At 42.4% G+C, this 22,340-nt stretch overlaps 1 protein-coding gene and 2 non-coding genes across 4 annotated transcripts; 1 reads left to right on the forward strand and 2 right to left on the reverse strand.

Moving 5' to 3' along the window:
* Nucleotides 1-296: 296 nt before the first annotated feature.
* TRNAM-CAU (transfer RNA methionine (anticodon CAU)) lies at nt 297-368 on the reverse strand. Its single transcript has one exon. It is a non-coding gene; the product is annotated as a tRNA-Met (tRNA).
* A 606-nt stretch (nt 369-974) lies between these two features.
* Nucleotides 975-9,142, reverse strand: LOC117836910 (UDP-glucosyltransferase UGT13248). Of its 2 annotated transcripts, none has more exons than XM_034716436.2 (3): nt 8,918-9,142; nt 1,998-8,269; nt 975-1,890 (listed from the first exon to the last, which is right to left on the reverse strand). In XM_034716436.2, exons 2-3 carry the CDS (start codon nt 2,655-2,657, stop codon nt 1,168-1,170), a joined length of 1,383 nt encoding a protein of 460 aa, XP_034572327.1. In that variant the 5' UTR covers nt 2,658-8,269; nt 8,918-9,142; the 3' UTR covers nt 975-1,167. The 2 variants fall into 2 exon arrangements, with proteins under 2 accessions (XP_034572327.1, XP_034572328.1); XM_034716437.2 differs by having other exon boundaries at nt 8,627-9,142.
* Nucleotides 9,143-14,576: 5,434 nt separating this feature from the next.
* LOC117836480 (probable glucan 1,3-beta-glucosidase A) lies at nt 14,577-21,671 on the forward strand. Its single transcript, XR_011897035.1, has 7 exons — nt 14,577-14,963; nt 15,517-15,711; nt 17,395-17,553; nt 18,579-18,757; nt 19,520-19,675; nt 20,115-20,470; nt 21,344-21,671. It is a non-coding gene; the product is annotated as a probable glucan 1,3-beta-glucosidase A (transcript).
* Nucleotides 21,672-22,340: the final 669 nt, after the last annotated feature.

Here is a 22,340-nt window from a genome sequence, read left to right on the forward strand (position 1 = left end):
ATATCTGCTGCGTCTAAATGAGTTATTTTCAACTGCACTGATGCTAAGGAAACTGAGCTATACTACAATCTTGTCAATCAGGCAGCAAGATTGCAATTTAATGGATATCACTTCTGAATTCTGATGATGCTAGAGTCCATTGGATCTTGAAGAGGACGGCTGTACGTTTATGTAGGAATTCAAATTGCTCACTGTTGAGCTCACAGACCCGAAAATAAGTTAGAACAGAGAACGTGAGCAGAGGGAAGAAAAAACAGAGAACAAAAAAAAAATCAGACATAAGAACATAAAAATTTTATCAGAGCCAGGTTTCGATCCTGGGACCTGTGGGTTATGGGCCCACCACGCTTCCGCTGCGCCACTCTGATTTGTCGTGCTTAGACTCCTAAAGGAATTATCTAAATTCTTGAGCAGGCCCTTCCTCCGCTCGTGGGCTTGCAATTTTCATTTGGGCACGCGTCCGTAGCGTGAAAACTAGGCTTGAGCTTGAATTGAGCTGGATGTCAGGCTCGGCCCAGTCCTCTATGGTTGCATGGCAAGTGCCTGGCCCTTAATCACTAACTTGAAACCTTCTCGTTGAACCCGAGTGGCGAGTGCAGCACAAACAAGGTACTACAGCACAACCAGCTCCGGCTGTAAAACATGCAAACTCATCAGCCTGTTCAACCACCATCTTCGAAGTTTATTAGTAACTATGTCACAGGTTCATAATTCTGAGTAGCAGAATGAGGAACAAATTGGTGAGGTTACCCTGTGCTCCTCTCCTTCCTCTGCTTGTCGCAATGTTTTGAAAATTAATTGCACTAGAGTCATTTGCATTTGTTGTAGTTCTTGTTTGAAACATAATTAATCTATAGGATTGACATCATACAGAGATAAGTAAAAGGACAAATAGCATTCGTATTTGCTTTTTAAAAATCATGTACTATTTCTCGTTTTCCAGCTATTCCATATAAAGCAGGCACGCACAAATCTTGTTGGAAATCATATATATAGTGAAATTCATTACAGATAGGATTGACATCATACAGAGGTAAGTAAAAGGATAAATAGGCAACAAACTATGTTGAAATGAGCAAACGGCCCTAGCAGGCGTCGCGGCCTCGACTGCAGAACAAGAAATAGTTCGATGAGTTTTCTGGTCTCCACATCAAGTTTCCATGCATATCAATCCGTTCGGAGTTTGGTAAGGAACTCCACCATGTTACTGTCCGAGCTTCCCCTTTCAGCCATGGCTTTCTTTGCCTTGTGGCTCCAGCTTCTAGCGTTCTTCCTAAATTGTTTGCCCGCCTCTCCTTCCATCACCTCTCTCACGCACCTTTCCAGCTCTTGCTTCATAACCATTCCTTCCACATCAGGTCGTACCCTCACACCGACTCGCCACACGTCCTCAATGTACTTGGCGTTCGTCGGCTGATCTGCCCACTGTGGCATTGCCACCATCGGTACGCCAGCACCTAGTCCCTCCATCGTCGAGTTCCATCCGCAGTGCGTGACGAAACACCCAATGGAAGGGTGCGCTAGCACATCTAACTGCGGGCTCCATGTCACAATGAGGCCTCTTTCCTTCACCTTATCCGTGAAGCCTTTGGGTACCTTTGAAGTTTCAGAGGCCCTAACAACCCACAAGAAGGCCTTGCCGCTGTTGTAGAGCCCCTCGCGCACCTCAGCCATCTGATCCGAGCCTAGGGCCACAAGGCTGCCAAAGGAGACGTACACGACGGAGTGCGCATCCCTCTCGTCGAGCCAAGCCTTGCTTTCTGCCGTCATCGGCGTGTGCAGGTGGAAGCCGTAGCTTACGTCTTCAGCGAGGCGGTTGTCGAGGTACGCCGACGGCACGGTTGGGCCAATCGTCTTGGCGCCCCACCTCGACGCCATGTACTCGGCTTCCTGTCAATTTTCCAACATGCCATGAATCACTATACCCAAGATCCCAAACTCCAAATCAAGTAGTAATGGCTAGAATAAGTAGCTTTTCGGCCAGGGGATTCGATTACCTTGGCCTGCAGCTCGTGAAAGGAGTTGACGAGAACGTGGTCTGCCACCTCGAGCGCCCGGCACTGCTCTAGCATCAGCTCACGGTAGACCAAGTGGCTGCCAGGGTCGCTCAGGTCCTTGGGGAGATCTGCCGGTCCGAGCGTCACGGACAGTCCTGGCAGCGACTCCGGCGGGGCATCCTGCACCGGCAGCGTCAGCCCCCCTGCCCATGCGTGCGCGTACGCCACGGTCACCGCGCACGCATGCGTGAAGAAGGCCGCGCAGGCCGCGCCGTGCCGCCGCGCCACGCGCGGCGCCCAGAGCAGGAGCGTGTCGTAAACCACGGCGCGCACGGGCTGGCCCCTCGCTGACTCCGCGCGGAGGAGTTCGCCGAGGGACTCCGACCCTGCCGACTCGAGGCGCGCCAGGTAGCCCCGCTCGTCGCCGACCTCGTCGTAGCCGCGGAGGTCGCAGCCGTCGGAGAAGGCGACGACGTGGACCGCGCCGGGCTGCGGCTGCCTGCCTGAGCCGAGCGCGTGCCGGGTCACCGCCAGGGTGCACCGGACGCCGGGGTGGGCGGCGAGCCGCTTCCCGAACTGGAGCAGCGGGTTGATGTGGCCCTGGGTCGGGTACGAGACTAGGAGCACGTGAATGCTCTGGTCTGACCTCGAACATGCCATGGCTCAATGGGAGTGGGCAGTGCTGTGCTTTAGCTCTTGCTGCTGGTATTTACAGGAGCGGCAAACTGGGGCTGTACTTATAGGATCAATCGCGGAATCTCAAAGAGGGTGCGGCGCCAGGGATTACTTTTCTTGACTTTGACGACGGGGCTGTGTGAGATGGGATCTACTACCGACCAAAGATCTCTAACCTCTCGAGGGAATAATGAAAATTTAGATCAGTAGCAGCAGAAATTAATAAGTACTGTATCTGACAAGTACCCCTCGTTTCAAGTTTTAGGTTGTTTTGATTTTTATAAATATATATTTTACTATTTCTTCAGTCTCAAAATACTATTCGTTTTAGCTTTTCTATATACATAACTTTTGCTATGTATTTAGACATAGTCTATATCTAGGTGAATATCAAAAGCTATGTACCTAGAAAAGCTAAAACGAATATTAATTTATATTCGAGATGCAGGAAGTATATATCTACATATAACGTATATCTATGTGCATAGCAAAAATCATCTATCTAAAAATATAAAGCGACTTAAAATTTGAAATGATTGGAGTAATATACAACATTTTGACAAAGAAAACTACTTATTCATAGGACTTAGGTGCCTTGTTCTCGGTAGGCACATCGCGTAAAATAGTTAGCTAAAAATGCAAGTAAACCTACTTGAACTCAATCACTTTAACTCTTAGAAATTACCACACTTATAGATTAAAGAAACACTAGCTTTCGCAAAAAAATGAAAAGAAAATTTGAAGTATTATTATACTTGTTTATAAATAACACACCGTGCTAGTATTAAAAAATCAAACCTAAGCGAATTGAGTATAACTCAGGTGGTAAGGTTTCTTGTGGTGGAACCTGCTCATCGAGTTCTTGACTCGGCACTTGTGCTTGCATTTTCATGAATTTATTCTATGATTTAATCAGTGCTATTTTTTCAGTGGCAGGCGACATGTCCATCAATAGCAAGGCACTAATAGTGACTTCGTCATTATAGAGGATTTGCCGGCTCAGTCTTTTGAAGGTGCTCATATAGGTAGGGTTGCGTGCGTGTGTTCATAGGAACGAGCGTGCGCACGTGTATGTGAGTGTCTGCATTGTGATTCGGAAAAAAAAACCTAAAATATCCGAGTTTTTGACTTGGCGACGAGAGAGATAGCTTAATTATATACCGATCTGAAATCGGTAGCACGCAAGGATTAATCATCGTTCGTCACCGGTATTACTGAATTTTACAAGGACGCGTGAAACACGGAGAAGGAAAAGAAAACTTTGCACCGACTGGCTCGCTCGAGGATCGTGCCGGATTCTTGTCCTGGTGCGCAACAATCTCATACGACGAATATACCCCCGGCCCATGATCCTATGGCCCCTGTTCGCACCTGCTTACTGCTGTGCGGCCGACAGGCGGGACCGAGGGAGGATGAATAATATTGTCGCCGTCTCTTCAAATTGCAATGGGACGTGTTTCTTTTCATTTGCCCGGACACAATCTCAGGCGGTCAGTCCGAAATAAAGAATCGAGTCCAATTTGATCAAGTGCCTCGGGCGGTTTTAAATCTATTTGGATCAGTTAGAGCCAATAGAAAGTTGCTATAGTAAACTCAAACCGATTCGGACACACTAAACGTTATAGTCAAGCATCAAAACCAATCGACTTATAAAAAGCTATAGAGTAAAATATATGGGCAGTCCTTTAACTTGTCATGGGTGTCATCTAGTTCACTAAACTCTTGTCATGGGTGTCATCTAGTTCACTAAACTCTCAAAATATATTTTTCAGATCCATGACGTTATCTCAAGATGCCATCCAGATCCCAAAACTCTCAAAACACATTTTTCAGGATCCCCAACATGTCTCGGGGTGTCATCCAAATCCTTAAATTCTCAAAATGCATTTTAAGATTCCCCAATCAAGCGCCAAGCAACACATGCGCGATCACTACCATAAGGTGGTTGTGAAGGCAACGAGCGAGGAGGAAACATTGCCATCAGCGACTTTTATCAAGTTTTAAGATTTTAAAATGTATTTTGAGAGTTTAAAGACCCGAATGAAATCCGAAGACAACTTTGGGGGTTTAAATATGCACTTTGAGAGTTTATGGATCCATATGACATCTTGAAACAAGTTTGAGGACTAAAAATGCATTTTGAGAGTTTAGGAACCCAGATGACACTACAAGATAAGTTCAAGGACCGTCAGTGTATTTTACTCAAAGCTATAAGAGCATCTCTAGAAGAACCACATTTCCCATCAAAGGAGAGGTGATAAAAAAATAGTGCTCCCAACTCTCCCTAAATAAAGGAGGAGTTTTGGCTCTCCCAATGTGGTAGTTGGATTTAAATGATATTATTGGGATACTGCAAAAGTAACTCTCCTAATAATAATGACAAGGATATTGGGATATCCCATTAACTAGTTATTAGGAAATATTTATTGGGGGATTGCTGGATATGCTATAAGCTAGCTTCCTTAGCTGAAGCGCCCGTATTTGCACAAAGACTAAATATGATACAACTACTAGTCCCAGGAATACTGGTACACACATTTATTCAATAGATAGTTTAAAAGTTGTACGACTCTCTAGGGAGCGGTCAAATAACATAGACCCAAAAGAGATATAATACAAACGGCTGTAGATACAACCTATAGACATGCAAGTCCATAAGCAGCAAGCAACACCGCACAATAGCGGAAGCATCCTTAACAGCCCAACGCAACAGGCAAGTTGGGTGCGGAGGCGACCTTCTACTCGAAAGCTTCACCAGCAACGTAGTCCGGGTCTCTCTGTATCAACAAAGTAAGGCTGAGTACGTACATACTCAGCAAATCCATCTCCACCCTACGGAAGGGATAATAGAATGCATGCATAGGGGTAATTCAAGGAATAGGTCAAGATTTATTTTGCAGAAAGCAATCTTTTATACACATGCAAGGTGTGATTTGATAAAGCGGTTTTTGCAAAACACATATATACCACAATAGTTATGAAAGAATGAGGTGATCCTACACTACACAAAGGATCCAAGTTTTAAGTGCTACTAGACATCCCGTCCACTGTACCACACGGCACACTTGTCCGATATTTTCAAAATCCAATTTTTCAATAAAAGGGTTTGCCCATCTTTCCCAAATAGCTAGTTATGTGACCAAGCCATAACTCGTCCAAGACCATTGACACGGCTATTCGAATAGGTTTTAACTCTGCAGAGATATACACTTTACCCAGAAGTAGAGTACTGTAACACGAACACCGTAGTACCAGTGCGGATCCATCAAAGCCATTACCCACCATAGCATAGTCTTGACTAGTCATCCATGAGAGCTAACCAAGGGGTTCTGAAAGGATCTTGTGATGCCTAGATGGAGGGTGAATAGGCTCACTTCACATTTTTCTAAAAAACTTCGCAGCGGTATTAGATATGTTGGAACTTCCGACGCTGTGCCGGAACTTCCGATGGGTCAGAACTTCTGGTACAGGATCGGAACTTCCGGTACAAGATCGGAACTTCCGGCAATATAGAGTGAGCTGAACGAAATTCAAAATGCAACCTAAATCTACCAATTCTATTGAATCAAAAGATTGTAAATGAAGAGTAGAGACTACTACAGGAGATAGATATACAAGGAACCACACAAAAAGATAGATCGGCTTAATTCAAGCTTCTAGGTCAATATGAAATCGAAGAACACAACAAGCACGAGAGACAAGGATTTGTTTACCGGAGTTCACTCCCACAAAGGAAGCTACGTCTCCATTGAGGAGCTCACAAAGAGCTGGGTCCTCACTAACCCTTTACCTCCCTCAATCAACCACAAAGGAGGACTGAGTCACTTACTATGAATCCACGAAGCATGGGTAATACAAATATCCCCGAGCGCACCACACAAAGAGGGCGCTCAAACGGGCGACGCCTAGCCATCTAGAAGTAAGCTTCAAGAGTAACAAATGCGAATCAAAGCCGAGGATGCTTGAAGTGCTCTTGAGATGAACTTGTTGAACCTCACACTCCAAACATCAAGGCTCACACCCTCAATCTTGCTCTCACCCAAACCCTAGCTCAAACTCTCAAAGATTTAGCACAAAGGGTTGAGGAAGAGGAGTATTCAATGCTCAAAGGAGTGTTCTTCATGGGTAGGTCAGCAGCAATGAATGGGGGGCTGAGGGGGTATTTATACTCGAGCCCCCAAAACTAGCTGTTACAGTACATTTATGTACCTGTCAGAACTTCTGACACAGGGTTGAAACTTCCAATGAAATTAAAACAGATAGCCGAGGGTCCCAGTCAGAAGTTTCAAGAAACACCCGATGCTAATGTATCAGAACTTCTGATAGAGTATCGGAACTTCCGATAATGTCAAGTTAACTCAACTAAGAATCCCTATTGGGAGTTACTGGATACTTCCGACTGGTGTCGGAACTTCCGACACACATAGAAAAACTGAGGTAAAGGATGTGCAAGTGAGTGAGTTGTGTCTCTCAACGGGTGGTTAGCATCTCAATTGAGAACTTTAGCATCTTCAAGCTATCCATTCGCATCCTCATTTATAGTACGGCGTTCCTATACTCAAATTCAAAATTAAGAATTATAAACGAGTCTTAATTTGAGCTTAGCACCATTCTATCTTTGCAATTTGGGGTTTCTTGAGATTCCTTTCGTACACCTTTGCACTTCTTTATAATTAAAACCTGTTAATCACTTGATAAAATTATTAGTCCCCTAACTATGCATGTCATCAACACCAAAACTCACTTAGGGGGCCAAATGCAATTTCAGGTTCCTGACCTTCCTACGAGGTCTTCAATTGGGCTACTAATCTAGTACTTGCTTATGTCTGCTCCTTGGCCTCCCATTGCGTGCCTGCCTACGGACAACTATCAGACTAGCTAGTAGGATTTATGCTAAGCCTTTGCCCCACACAAAGGTCGAGTGGTTGTACGATAAGTTGGGTTAGGCAAGATGACACATGAACTCGGTCCTTAATTAAGACAAGATGGATATCTCCCACACTCAGCCACACAGGCACGAGCCAATACTCCAAGGCGTCCCACACAAGGAACCCTGATTCGCCCCATCAAAATAATCACCAACACCAGTTGTTTATTATCACTTTTTCAAAATCCCAACCCATACTCACCCCAACACACTCAACACATTTTATCTTTTGTAAAACCATTGCATTTGTAGAACAGGTAGTAATGAGTTGAGTAACCAATTTCTAAGCATATTAATATCAAGGTAATTGGCTAAACAGAGTGTATCATGTCTAGTGATAAATCCTATGTCGTCAAGGTATAATAAAGATATGTCAATTTAAGGAGTGGCTATCCAACCGGGTTATAACTAGATCAAGTAGTAAAATAATCTGAGCATATATATGACTGGATGCAATTTATGAAGAAAAACTTTTACGGGTTGTGTTTAAAAACTAGGATAAATATGACCAAAAGGAAATAGGTTGGACTTGCCATCTTCAAAACCTTCCGGAAGTTGCCTTCCGGAAGCTCCTGCTCGTGGTACGAGTCTTTCGGCTCCAGCTCGCGATCTTACTCCGGCTCGTGGTACTGGCCTCCAAACTCGCTCTCCTCCTCGGTCACTCCATCGGCTACGGCAACGACGGCGTAATGACAAACAAATACAAACAAGAACAAACATAAAATGAAATAAGCTCAAACGGAGGGGAGAACGGTTGGAATAGGTACAATATAATTTTAGAGAAATTTAGGGAAAAGAATGAAGTGAATCAGAATTGGGATGGCTAAGATATGGCTGTGCAAAAATTGGTTACTAATTAAATTCCGAAAATGGATTAAAAAAATGGGTGGGTGCTTCACTGGTCTCTGTACGTGATTGACCTCGGTGGGTTTTTGGGCCTTTCGACTAGCACATGGGCAGGTGATGTTGTTTATTTGGGAGCTGGCTGGAATAAAGAGAAAACGGAGAGAGGGATAGAGACACGCACGAGAGGGAATAGGGACGTCGTCCCCGTTCTTCCCAGCTCCACCATGAGTAGCGGCAGGAGCTCAACCGGAACGGCACTCCCGGCCACCGTTTTCCAATCCAAGGGTATGGGTAGAGAGAGGAGTGGATGGGGATTCGGTTCTGGTGGTTCTTGGCCGGGGTGAGGGGGTGGAAGGAGGTCGGCCACGGGCGGCCATGGATGCGGCCCTAGAGTTCCTGGGGAGCTCGATGTAGGCAAGGATATGGAGGGCCGTTGCTTGGGGAAGCTAGCGGAGGGTGTGGAGGTGCTCACCGACGAACTAATCGAGCTATGGCAGCTTGTCATCGGAGATCAACGAGGGAGAGCGCAAGAATAAAGGAGGGAGAAATTGGAGTGAGGACGGAGATGAGCGGCTGAGCTGGGTGGCTCGGCAAGCTCGGGATGGTGACGGAGAGCAGCTCGGGGTGGCTTTTATAGGTGGCGAGGGTGGAGCTGTGCCAGCGGCTCACCCGCTCACCATGAATGGTGATGTTGTGGCCGGGCGGTAGCTTGCGAGCGTTGGCTTGCGGCGGCGGTGGCGCTGAGGCGACGCGACGTTGATGGCGCGCGCGACGAGGCGGCAGGGCTAGCAAGCTTGAACGCAGCGGCATGGTTGAGGTGGAGACGCGGCAAGGGGCGGCACGGCATGGTGCCGGGCGGCAGGGCGTGGTCACCTCGCAGGGCTGGGCTGTCGCTTGAGCAGAGCAGGGCGAGCACGGCAAGGGCCCTTGGCGCGTGAAGCTTGCATGCAACATTCGTGTTGCTGCTGTCTGCGGCTCTATGCTGCTTTGTACGTGCTTAAGGTGCATGCTATGTGCGTGGGAGATGAAGGGAGGTGGCAAGTTTGTGTGGGAGGGCACACATGAAAGAAGGGATTAGTAGGTTGATGGTGATGGCTTAGAGAGAATAGGAAGGTCAGAGAGAAAGTTAAATGTCTCAATTGATTTGGAAAGACAAAAGGATTAAAGGGGAATCTTGGGATGGATTATGGATGGAAAACGATTGAGCTCGGGAATAATATTTTGAAATTAGATTTTAAAATAGGTTTTGAAGTTTTTGAGTTTGAGTGATTTTTAGATTTGAATTTTTGGGCTGTTACAGCTTTTAATAAACTGGGAGGCTTCAAATGGTTCATAGGATACCTTGACCCTAGTGTGGGGTTGTGTTGGGAACAGTCCTACCTTACTTGTGGAGAGTGAAAACTAAGTGTGAGGAGTGCTCACCTATTGAATAGTCCCACCTTACTCGGCAGCGGGCCCTTCCTCCGCTCGTGGGCTTGCAATTTTCATTTGAGCACGTCCATTTGGACATATAATTGGCATCCATAGATGAGCCAAACTCGAGCGTGAAAACTTGGCTTGAGCTTGAATCAAGCTGGAGGTCAGGCTCGGCCCAGTTCTCTACTCTTAACTAGAGCTACTATCTATACAGTTCAGGAGTTTCTGAGATCAGATTGCTTCACATTAGCAAAAAGGAAAGGCAATTTGAAATATCATTTTCCGGTTGCAGTGTGCTTGTAAATGCAGGCATATATGTGCTTGAAACTGTAAGCTCAAAAATTCAGTTCTACGTGCTTAGAAAAATGATGGCTAAAACGTGTTCATTTAACAAATATTTACTAAAGCTCACTCTGTTAGATGTTTAGTTAATCGTGTCTGGAATATTTTCTTATCTTCTACTACCATGTAGGTAGATCACCTTGTTTGTCATTGAATCACCAAAATGCAAGTCAATATGTCCTGCCGCCGTTTCTTGAAGAAATGCCACTTGTCCCTGTGTCCTGCAACTGCAATTGGAACTATAAGCATCGGCTTAAACCGCATCGTGTCTAAGCATCGGGTAGTTTCTTTTATGTGTACAGCGTACGTATGGTTTAACTCGATCTCCGTGTCACTCTGGCAACGACGATGCCGGTGGCCATCATCTCTTCTCCTAGCTCTCTGTTTAGTTGTCGTACGTCGCCTTGTACCCGTGAGATAAACGCCTAGTTGTCACGTACAGGCACATATATACTGCCCTCCGATCACCAGAGTCGCAAGGCCTAGGTAAGATAGGGCGGGCACTGTACTGACCCCCTTTTAGAACCGACGATCCAACGTCTTGACCACGGCCAAGCGCTACGTTCAAGCTAGCGTGGACTTTGACTTGACTCCATGGATCGGAAGACCCAGAGAGTAAGTTGTAGTACGTGCTCTTTGGGTCTTATTATGCACGATGCCATGGCTGGGCTCTTATAAATAGGGCTTCATCAGAGTTTGCAGAATGCACAGGCATCATATCAGTAGACAGCTGGGTAAGATTGATGGAAAGCAAGGTGTCTTTGTTAGTCGCGCTGGTCCTGATGATCGCGGTCGCCTCCTCGCCTGCTTCTCGCAGCACCTCGCCGCCTATCAGGGCCGTCATGTTGGGATACGAGGTAGGCTACACTAGCGCAAATTAAAATTTCTACCGCGTAAAACCAGGAAAAACTGCCGTATAAGGATCACGAGATTACCACTCGACGCACTACTGGTGTGGAAAATGTAGATTTGCGTCGATGCAGCGAAGTCGATCAACGTAGTCGTACGTAGTCGATCAACGCAGTCGTGCGTAGTCGATCACGTCAACGTCCAGCAGCTCCTCAGCAGCTCGTCCACGTGCAGCAAGATCGTCCTCGTGCCGCGGCTCGTCGTCGGCTCGTCGTGGCTTGTCCAAGTGCTGCAGGCGCAACACCTCCAAGGTATCCACACGTGCAGGGAGGAAGCGTCGCAAGCCGGACTGCTAGATCCGTGAGTTGCAACAGGCGAGGGTGTGGGAGGCGCGGCAGATGTGTTTCGCCAAAAGGTGTAAACCCTAGGGCGCTCCCACCCCTCTATTTATAGAGGTTCCTGACGGGCCTCTGGGTCCGAGGCCCATTAGTACTTCTAAACCTAATCCAACTCGGATCACATCCAAATTGGGCTTCCATCCCCTTAAGTGTGTGACCCTATGGGTTCGGATACATATAGACATGGCCCGAGTACTCCTACTTGGCCCAATAGTCGGTAGCGGCCTCTAGCAAGACGTGCCAACTCCTATATGCACACGAAGATCATATCAGACGAACCATCACAACATTATATACATGCTATTCCCTTTGCCTCATGATATTTGGTCTAGCTTCAAGCCAACTGCTCTTTCTCGATCCTGTGATTCGGAATCCCTTTGTAGGTTAACTCTTAACCGTACGTAGCATGGCCATGCATTTTCGGATCCGATCACTCGAGGGGCCCAGAGATATCACTCTCAATCAGAGAGGGGCAAATCCCATCTTGATTGACCATGTCTCATAGCATGCTTCTTGACAAACCCGAAAACTACCTTTATAACTACCCTATTACGGCGTAGCGTTTGATAGCCCCTAAGTAAGTCGATCCACATCTTGAGTACATGCGACAATCTCAGGTCTAAGGACAAAGCGTATATGTTGTTTAAAGAGAGAACTACTTCTCGTGTTGGGTCAGTCCTAGCACATGTCTCCACATGTGCCCACATTATTAGTTCAACATCTCCATGTCAATGACTTGTGAAACATAGTCATCAACTAATACATGTGCTAGTCTAATATTCATGTGTGTCCTCACATGAACTCCGACTAGGGACAACTTTAGAATAACCATACAAGTAAAGAGTTTCACACACAATTCACATAATTGCAAATCAATTCAAATAGCCTTTAATGGATATTCAAGGAACACAATATAAATCATGGATACAAATGGAATATCATCATCTCTATGATTGCCTCTAGGGCATATCTCCAACACGTCAATCTCGGCGGGTGGCTGGTGGTGAAGGGGTGGATCACACCCGACCTGTTCAATGGAGTGGACAGCAAAGCTCTCATGATATACAACTAATTTTAACTAGTAGCTAGATACATCGTTTTAGATTTCCTTTGTGGTAATCTTTTTAGATTTGTCATCTTTTAGTCAAATTTCTTTTAACTTTTTCAAATTTATAAAGAAGTGCATAAATATATATAATATCAAACTAGTTTCATTAGATAGATCATGATGTATTTTTATAGTGCATTTATTTGATATTGTAGTGTTAATATATTTTATGTAAACTTGATCAAGGTTGAGGACAAAACTAAAACGACTTTAGTTTCTTTTACTTTTAAGTAAACATGACGCACAAATGTACATTTCGAGTATGGAACTACACCTACCTACTACGTACATGGGACTTTTGATACTCTCATGGTTTACAACTATAGTATATATGTAAAAGGTACACGATTTTGTTGAACCTTAGTATAGCGATATACTCCGTCAGACCGCCATTAGAATGTTTCGATATAATTTTTTTTCCACTCACTCATAATATATTTACCATGTATATATATAGTCCTGTCGAAAACAAAAACATTTTTTTAAATAGTGATTGTGCTTTTCTAAATGATTTGCACCTTATAAAATTATCACATGTATTGTACCCACAATTATTCCTACTTATTTTGAAGCTAAAGGAAAACAAAGAAAAGCCACTTTTCTAAACCATGCGTTTTGAAAATATAAATTAATTCAATATCTGCAGGAAATTGGTTAAGAAAATTTTGACCGAAGTCAGTAAGGGAAAGGTACCCAACCTATTTTTTTATATTTTTTTTATTCTATACTGTTTAATTCGCTCCTACTAGGAGTCGAATCCAAGCCGGTTGGATGCTACCAGGTGTCCTAACTACTGGACTAGAGACCCTTTTGCATTGGTTAAGAAATTTTGGCGGGTGCCAACTTAGATTATTCTATTATAGCAACGGGAAAAGTGAGTAATTATTAACGGGGAAATGTTAGGACACCTGGTTCTAGATAGGATTGTATTTTTGTCTCTCATGCACGATCAAATTCTAACAATAGAACATAATAGAATAATGATATATGAAGTGGATATGTATAATAACTTTAATTACATTAAGAACATAATAAAATAATGATATATGAATTGGTTAAGAAGCAGGCAAGGATTGAATTGGTCTATGATGAAAGCATGAAAACAAGTGTTTATGTGTGAGTTTACTATGAGATAAAAACTCATACTATGTCGAATGGAGAAATTTATATATGATAACTGCAGTTATCGACAAAATCTACAAGTTTGTAATTGACAACTTTTCATTTTTGATGTTACTTAAAGATTCCAAATATTCATGCAAAGATTAAGCCAACAAGAATCAAAATTAATAAAACTCTAATTTGTATTAACAATAAAACATAGGTGAGATGTTAAGAAGAGATCACAAAAGTAAGATGAATCGATCAATGACAAATGGATAACTCATAACTCTACCTGGTATTTCCTTCAAAACTCTTGACTTATCATTTTCTCTCTCTATAATGTTTTATTTATAATGTGAACTCGGTCCTTTCTTGAAAGGACCGGTGTTAAAAATCCAAATGTCTACGGCTTAGTTCGAATTAAATGTATAGACAAATTACTCTTTTTTAGTATGTACAGTAAGGGAGGCCTGTGTTAAATATATTAAAATAAGGTTAAGAAAACTGTACAGAAAATTAGAAAGAGGTTAGAAGGATCTACAAGAAGGAGGGTGAAAACCATAGCTAAAAAAGAGACCAAATTACTCCCTCCATCCTAAATTGTAAGTCATTCTTAAAAATCTTGGAGAGTAAAAACATCTCAAGTTTGACCAAAATTATAGAGAAAATTATAAAAATTTATAACATCAAATAGGTATAATATGAAAATATAATTGATGAAGAATCTAATGATACTTAGATGACATCATAAATGTTATTATATTATTATATAAATTTGGTCAAACTTGAGATAATTTGACTCTTCAAGATTCATGGAATGACTTACAATTTGGGGTGGATGAGTAATATTTTACCAAACAGCCCATAACAACTTGAAAATTAGCCCAATGTATCCATTTCCTACAACAACAGAAAATTTTTAAACGCATATAGTACAATAATCTCACCTTCGTCGGTCCACCGACCACCGCAGCCATGGCCTTGCCCCCGCGCCTGGTTCCCGTGCTCGCCGCCTCCCGCTGGTCCCTCGCTTCCCTCGGCACTTGGCTCAATCAATCGCTCCTAAAACTCTAGGATCCAAGACATTCTTCTCCTGTTTAGGGCCGGGCCTATGGCGGATGAGGGATTTTTGGCAAGCCCGGCCATGGCGTCGTCTAATTGTTGTTCACTATCGCCTGCAGGATGGAACGCGCATCACCCTCTGGTCCGTCTCGCAGAAGATGTTCTTAAGCGCCGCGGGCGGCGGCGGGTCGGCGGTCACGGCCGACCAGAGCAAGGCTCAGGACTGGGAGACCTTCAGGGTGAGAGTTTCTCTGTTAATATACTGTCTTGTTACTTATCATGTCATTTAGCATGATAATATTTTAACACACGTGAAGTAAGTGATAACCTGGGAGTCCCAAACTAGTCTGCAATTCTTGTATGCGTGTTGTTTGATTTCCGACTCATGATCACCAACTGTGGCCGAGTTGCAGGCTGATTTACAGAGGCTTTCCTTCGCCACACCGTATATGCAAATTTGAATCTAAATTTTGTTTCAGAAACATTGTTTTGCCATGAAAGAGTATCAAAACAGCAACGAATTCTCAACCATTACTTTTAAAAACAAATTTACTGTTTCAAATGATGTAGATGATCACTTTATTGGAGATCTGGATATTGTTTTTTTCCAGTTCAATTCGTTGTATGGGCATAATGTGTTTAGTCTCATGCTACAAGGTTTGAACTTTGAATCACTTTTCTTTATGTGTGCTTTTCTGTGTAGCATAGCATAAACCTTTTTTTCAGCAGATGCAGAAATAAAATTTGTACCATGAATCTTGGACTTATCTTGGTTTTTCACTTTTTCGCTAGCTTTGGAAAATGGACAGCTCCGGTCACATGTTCAAGATTCGTGCTAATAAAAATCAATTCATTAGCATCAATGATGGTGAACAATTGGTTGCCACGGCAACCTCTCATAGTCAAGCTGGGGAATTCCAGTTCATAATTAACAAGAAAAACAGAGAGAAAATCCGGATCAGAGCTCCAAATGGAAAATTCTTGCAGGTATTCATACTATACTTGTTGATCATTACTCACTGTCTCATGTTATAGTGCTAAAAGCCAAATGTCATTTGTAAGTGGCATTTGATGGCTCTACAAATTGCACATAAGTTTCTTAGCTCTATTGATTGTTCAGGCTACCTCATATACTTCCAGAATCTACTCTAATATTAAGGTAAGATCAACACTGCACAATTGTGCTTCCAGCATGAATATCAGAGATTCAGTAGGTACTGCTATGTCATTTTTTTATTTGTGGGTCACATGTTTTGTAAATCCTTGTGATCGTGAAGCACTTTAGAAACCTGCCTATTCCTGCTTATTAAACCCTATAATTAATCTGTTTTGTTCCTCATCCATATGTTGGAAGAGCATAGGTTACCCAACTTGCTTGTGCAGGAGCTAGATTTCCTTGATACTTGGATTATGCAGCTGCTAGATGTGTTCCTATTATATCCTGTGCCCAATCCATATGCCACTTTTATATGTATCAGAGAAGTGAAGTACTGAAGTATGATTGTATTTTTCCCAGATAGATACTATTTCTGATCGAAGGTCTATGAATTTATTCAAGATTTCAGTATCTAATTCATATTATATCCATGCGGCCATGAATGGTGTGTTACTGTGGCTTGCTGAAATTATATAAAAACACCACAGATAAGCAAAATCAGAGAAAGATCGGAACTAGCTCTCAATTATTAATTGCTGAATTATATCACATTTTTTTCATTATTGTTAATACCCAATAATGGAGTTCTCTGTCAGATCTTTTGAAATGATTCAGATATCTTTTTTCACCACTTTGCGGTGCACCTCTGTTCCAACATAAATGGCTTTCTTAGCTCTATATTCGTAGAGCAAGGAGTTATGCCATAGGCTCTGGCATAGTTTAGCCAATTAATTCTGCACAATCCCACCTATTATCATCTGATTGGTGCAATTATTGAAAGTGTTCCCCGAAAACTGTAATGACAAATATTGCATGCCAAGAGGTAGTAGCTAATCATCTATATCAATGAATGCTAGTCCAACAGCCACCGCTACCTTTGTCTCCACCCCGTCTAGCCATTCTGCCACCATTACCTCATCCTGTACAACCACCGACACCACCGTATTTCTCATCTGCTATAGCTTCTCTTGCGACCTCCAGAAGGACTGTTGGGGTAAAAGACACCATCTTAGGTCATGATTGAATCAGGGGAAGATCCTAACTCTTGGGATTTAATTCCCTAAACTTTCGACAACCCCATTTTCTGAACACTAATCCAGGATAATATGTTTATGTACATGATAGACAAGCTCTGTGACAGCAGCTGAGCTTTTTCATTTTATGTATAAGACTTGGTTTCCCTGTACTGTTACTGATGTAATACACCATTTCCTTTTTATGGTATCATACTGCAGAATTTTTTTAAAAAAAATTACTACATGGCAATGCCATTTTGAAAATTTAAGGCGAAAAGTGAAATTTCACTATAATCATCTGAGACATTCCTAAAAAAGGTTAGATGTCTTACCCTTCCAATTATAAGTATTGTGTTCAGATGAAAGAGAACAATACTCAATATTGTCATATATTCATTTTGATTATACTCTAGACCCTAAAAATGTACTAAATATTTTGCAATAATTCAGTGATACGGTAACCGATATATATGTTTTGATAATTCTTCGTGTATGCAGGTGGAGCAATCAGGTTCAGTAACTGCAAATAGTGAAGCAAGTGGAAGCTGGAGTGACAAGGATCCATCTGTTTTTAAGATACAAGTTACTGGACAGATGCAAGGAGACACTCAGCTGTGCAGTTTCTATGGAGCAGAACAAGCTGTAAGCATGTTACAGGTGTGTTTTCTTTCTCCAATCTGAACCAATTATTATGCTACATCAACTATGACATCCGATCCTTAAAAAAGGCATAAGTCCAGTAGTGTATGGACCATAGTTTCATTTGGTGAGCTCAGATGGCCTGAATGAAACTAGTGAAATCGTTTCTATTTCCTCCAGAATTTCAAACATGTTTGGGAATGTGATTGGGTTCAGGTCATCATTTGGGATCCTTATGGCTCTGGGTTAGGTCAGGATTCTGCTACCATGGGTGGTTCTGAAAAGGGGCTCAGCTTTCCTAAATCCCACCCTGAGCTGGGAGAGGGGGGGGGGGGGGGGGGGGGGGGGGGGGAGGGGGGTTGCTACTGGAGTCTTCCCTCCAGTGGTCCAATGAAGAAATGGGTCTACTGAGATGGCCTGTGACAACCCTCTTGAATTTTGTTTGATCCTAGTTTTTGTTAGAGACCTCCATACCCCCAATCACTTAAACTAGTACTTCGACAAGTACTGGTACAGCAGTACGAATCCCGAAGAATTAGAGGATTCTAGAAGAAGCAAAGCTTGCCTGGGAAGAACAGAAAGGAGATGAGGAAGGGAGAGACCGAGATAGAAGAAGCCACTGTGTTTTCTGTCATTCGTTTGATGCCTCTCCAAGAGCTGGTTGTTTCCTTTTGTAGCATTCTGCTTCTGTGCTTCTCTGCCAAGTGCCTACCTGTTGGTCCAACCACTTATCAAGTCCTGAAGCCCAAATGCCAGAATATTCATGTTCCTGGCAGTTTTTCTTCCACAATCTGTTCTATCCAAGATAGTGGCTATACCAGATTTTGCATATGATTGAAAATGAAATTGAAACTGATATTTTACAACCAGTTACAAGCTTTATGTTCGGCGCAGTACTCATACTGAAATTTATGAGTAGGAATTGCTCAATCTATCGATGTGTACTTTGAAGTTAAAAGGGACAAGAAATGTCAAATCTGACTCAATAGTACCCAACTTTAGTCTACAATTTAATTTTAATGGTTTTTTATATATCATTGCAGGATCACTGGAGTACTTTTATAGTTGAAGATGACTTCAGCTTCATTTCATCAAATGGACTGAATGCAGTACGCATTCCAGTTGCATGGTGGATTACAAATGAAGCAAACACTCCATCCTGTCATCCTCCCAGTTATCCTCGCTATCAAGCGGTTTAGGATAAGGCTTTTGATTGGTCAGAGTAAGTCAAGTTGTCAATTATATCCTACTAAACTAAATATAAATATGACAATGGATGTATCCGTGTAATGTTATCCAACTCTACTGCAAATATATGCTAGTGATAGAAACAAACAAGAAAACCTGAACCTTTTTCACATTACTTTTATCGCCAGCAAGCTAATGAAATACAGCTTCATGTATGTGGCATATTAACTAGAACTTAATACTTTGTTGGATCTCGTCATGTCTTATGTTATGCTTTGCATGCATGAGTTGAAAATTGAACTATGGAATCATTTTCAGTACTTAATAAAACATGATATTAAGGGTGCATTAAATGAAATATTTGAATGCCTAGCCCCACCACGGTTTTTATCTTTTTGAACTATAGTACACAGTTTAATTCGCCACTATTAAAGAAAAAATGCACCTAGATATTACAGGATTAAAGCAATGACTAAGCTTTGGTACATAAAAACACAAAGTGCAATTAGACAATATTTTACAAGAGGTAAACGCTTTAGTTGTTAGAAAAGGTATTACATCATTAAAACTCAGCACTTATAGCTGTCATGACACTATCTAGCATTTATCTAATTTTTTGTTGCTATAATTTTGTGTTTTAACGAAGTGTTGACTTTTTGGGACATCTTAATATCTAATCTATATAGGACCTACCATTCTTTTCCCCAGAAAATGAAAAAGAAATAAAGATATTGAAACTAGTGATAGACTTGAGATTTATTGTTTTGATGCTTTCATTCCTCTTGCTTTCTTGCAGTAAGTATAACATAGGTGTCATTGTTGACCTTCATGCTGCACCATGGTCACAGAATGGCCATGAACACAGTGGATCCAGAGATGGTACTGTGGGTTGGGGCACTAGTGATGGAAATATTCACCAGACTGTCCAAGTAATTGAAGCCCTTGCAGCCAGGTGTGTCAATCTTCGACAGAATTGATATTTCCATGAAACTTGTAACAGGTTCTTTTGTTTTGGTAGAAAGTGCCAATTTTATATTTGATCTGTTTTAGGGATCTCTAAAACATGTAACAAGTTATCAAATTTGTGTCACGAAAGAGGCCCTTAGATTATTAAGAAATTGATAGGCCTTTAATTTTCAATGACCTGAGTAACTCTTAAGAAACTGGTAGGGTGGAAATTGAGCATGGAATGGCGCAAATGATTTGCATGTCCTTAAAGTTACGGTCACACCTGCCATCAGAGGCAGTAGGAACACAGACTCGCAATAAAGTATGTCTTTCAGAATGTGCATAGAGAGAGTGGTTTTCTTGTATATCCTGTATCCAAAAAGTGCCGTCCTCCCAAAAAAAAAATAAAGTAGCTTCCAATGATTTTGTGATTATTTTGGCAGGTATGCTTCAAGAAAAAGCCTTCTAGCAATTGAGCTTCTCAATGAGCCATCAATAGAAGTGCAGTTCGATGCCCTAAAGAAGTACTACAAAGCTGGTTATGAAGCAGTCCACAGGCATGTGCAGCGTGATGATGTTTATGTGATCATGTCAGGACGACTAATCCAGAATGGTGCTACTGAGATGGTCGACTTCGCCAGTAGGTTCAAAAAATGTGTTCTTGATGTGCACTATTACAACCTCTATGACCCCAAGTACGAAAGCATGAGTGCGGGGCAGAACATAGACTACGTGAAGACCGTGCGGGCAAACCATCTGAATACTCTCATGAGACAAAATGGCGCACTAGTCTTTGTGGGTGAGTGCAGATGGGCAGATGGGCTTGTTCTATTCACAATTTTATTGCATATCTTCACTAGCTATGATATATCATATCAAGCAACTCAAGAAAACATGGAACTTGACATCTGCAATTTTCCATACCATTACTACGAGTCCAGTAGGATTTTACCTAACATCAAATTTAAAAGGTGTATAATGAATCATTCATAAGAATTTCTCAACTGTGCTCCTACAATATTTTAGTTAGCCATGGGTGAACCATAGTGATACTACTACTTAAGTACTTATACATCCATTTAGTACGATAAGACTAAGCACACACGAATCCAGTTGACTGTGGTCGTGCTGATGGGACTTGTGCTTGTCTCAAAAGTACTTCTTCTGTCCTAAATTATAAATCGTTTTGATTTTTCTAGATACATATCTTTTGCTATGCATCTACATATAGGTTATGTCTAGATATATAGTAAAACATATGTATCAAAAAATTAAAACGACCTACAATTTAAAACGGAGGAAGTACATGATTCAAGCCAGACCAGGTACTACTTGAGCTATATACTCCTTTTAAAACAAACGGAGGGAGTATTTTGTCAGGGTGTTCTGATTCACTTCAGTGACGTGAAGCTGCTTAATTCTTGGTTTCTCATAAATGAATGCATTTAATAGAACTTAACATGCAACCGGTTGTTCTTCCCCCCTTGGTGTACTTACGGTTGTTGACCTAGTTTGAGCGTGCCATTGTCACGCAACATGTCAGTGTATTTAGGCCATTCTCAATTGGCACTCAACCTATGATACTCAATTGGCACAATTACTAAGTTTTAATTTTGGTAACTGTACAATAAATTGTCCACCGGCCTTGCAACCGTTTTTTTTCCCTGTACAGGCGAATGGGCTGCACAATGGGAGGTGAAGGGTGCATCTCATGAGAGGTTTGCAGCGGCCCAAATGGACGTCTATGGCCAGGCCTCATTCGGGTGGGCTTACTGGACCTACAAGAATCCAAATCGCAACTGGAGTCTGAAGGACATGATCAACGACCATATCATTTCGGTGACAAAAAACTAGGATAGTTCCGTATATGGTAAAGTTGTGTGTGTTATAAATAAATGATGTACAAGCTTTTTCTTGCTTGAAACATCATTTTGTGCTTTTCTGAAAGTGTGATGTCATCCAAACTATATGAATGATTACTGCTCTTTCTTTTTTTCTTTTCTATCGTCTAATAAAGCTTGCGGCGAATTCCTTGCCGTCCTTTCGGAAAAAAAAATGTTACACACTTACACGTTGGGCCTCCTTACTGTTGGTTGGGGTGATTCATTTTGAGCTGACTGGTTAGTCTTTTTGATTCGTGTGCTGCACTACTACTACGGTGGCAGAAAACTAAGACAATTACCAACTACTAGTTGTACTCTACAAAGTATGTATGATGAATAATGATGCTGTGCCGGTGCGCCTTGCTTGAAGCGTCAGACTGTTGTGTTACGGCTGTGCTGCAGTATATAACGAAAATTGTATCTCGTATTCGTGCTCTGTGGCATGTAATTAACTTGGAGCTGGAGTACTCGATCTACTGCAATCAGATTGTGCTTTGATCGCAGCGATATATTCTGCGGGATTCATCTTCTGCTAATGGACTACTTGAGAAGTTCAACTTGCCTCGTCAGCGTTCTTCAAGGCTCCAAGTGTAACACTAGCTCTACGCAGTTCAATACTGAAACTTCCCATAGTCTAAAAGAGATCTGATCAATTAGCCCCGATATGGCCAGGAGTAACCGCCGTTTGACAAATGTGCCAAGATCTGAGCCGCTTCATTCCAAGAATGGCCCTGTTTCTTCGTCTTTCTTGCAAGCAACGTCTGCATCATGTATCAAAAGGATCAA

Source organism: Setaria viridis, chromosome 9, assembly GCF_005286985.2.
Source record: "Setaria viridis chromosome 9, Setaria_viridis_v4.0, whole genome shotgun sequence".
In the NCBI taxonomy this organism is placed as follows: Eukaryota; Viridiplantae; Streptophyta; class Magnoliopsida; order Poales; family Poaceae; genus Setaria; species Setaria viridis.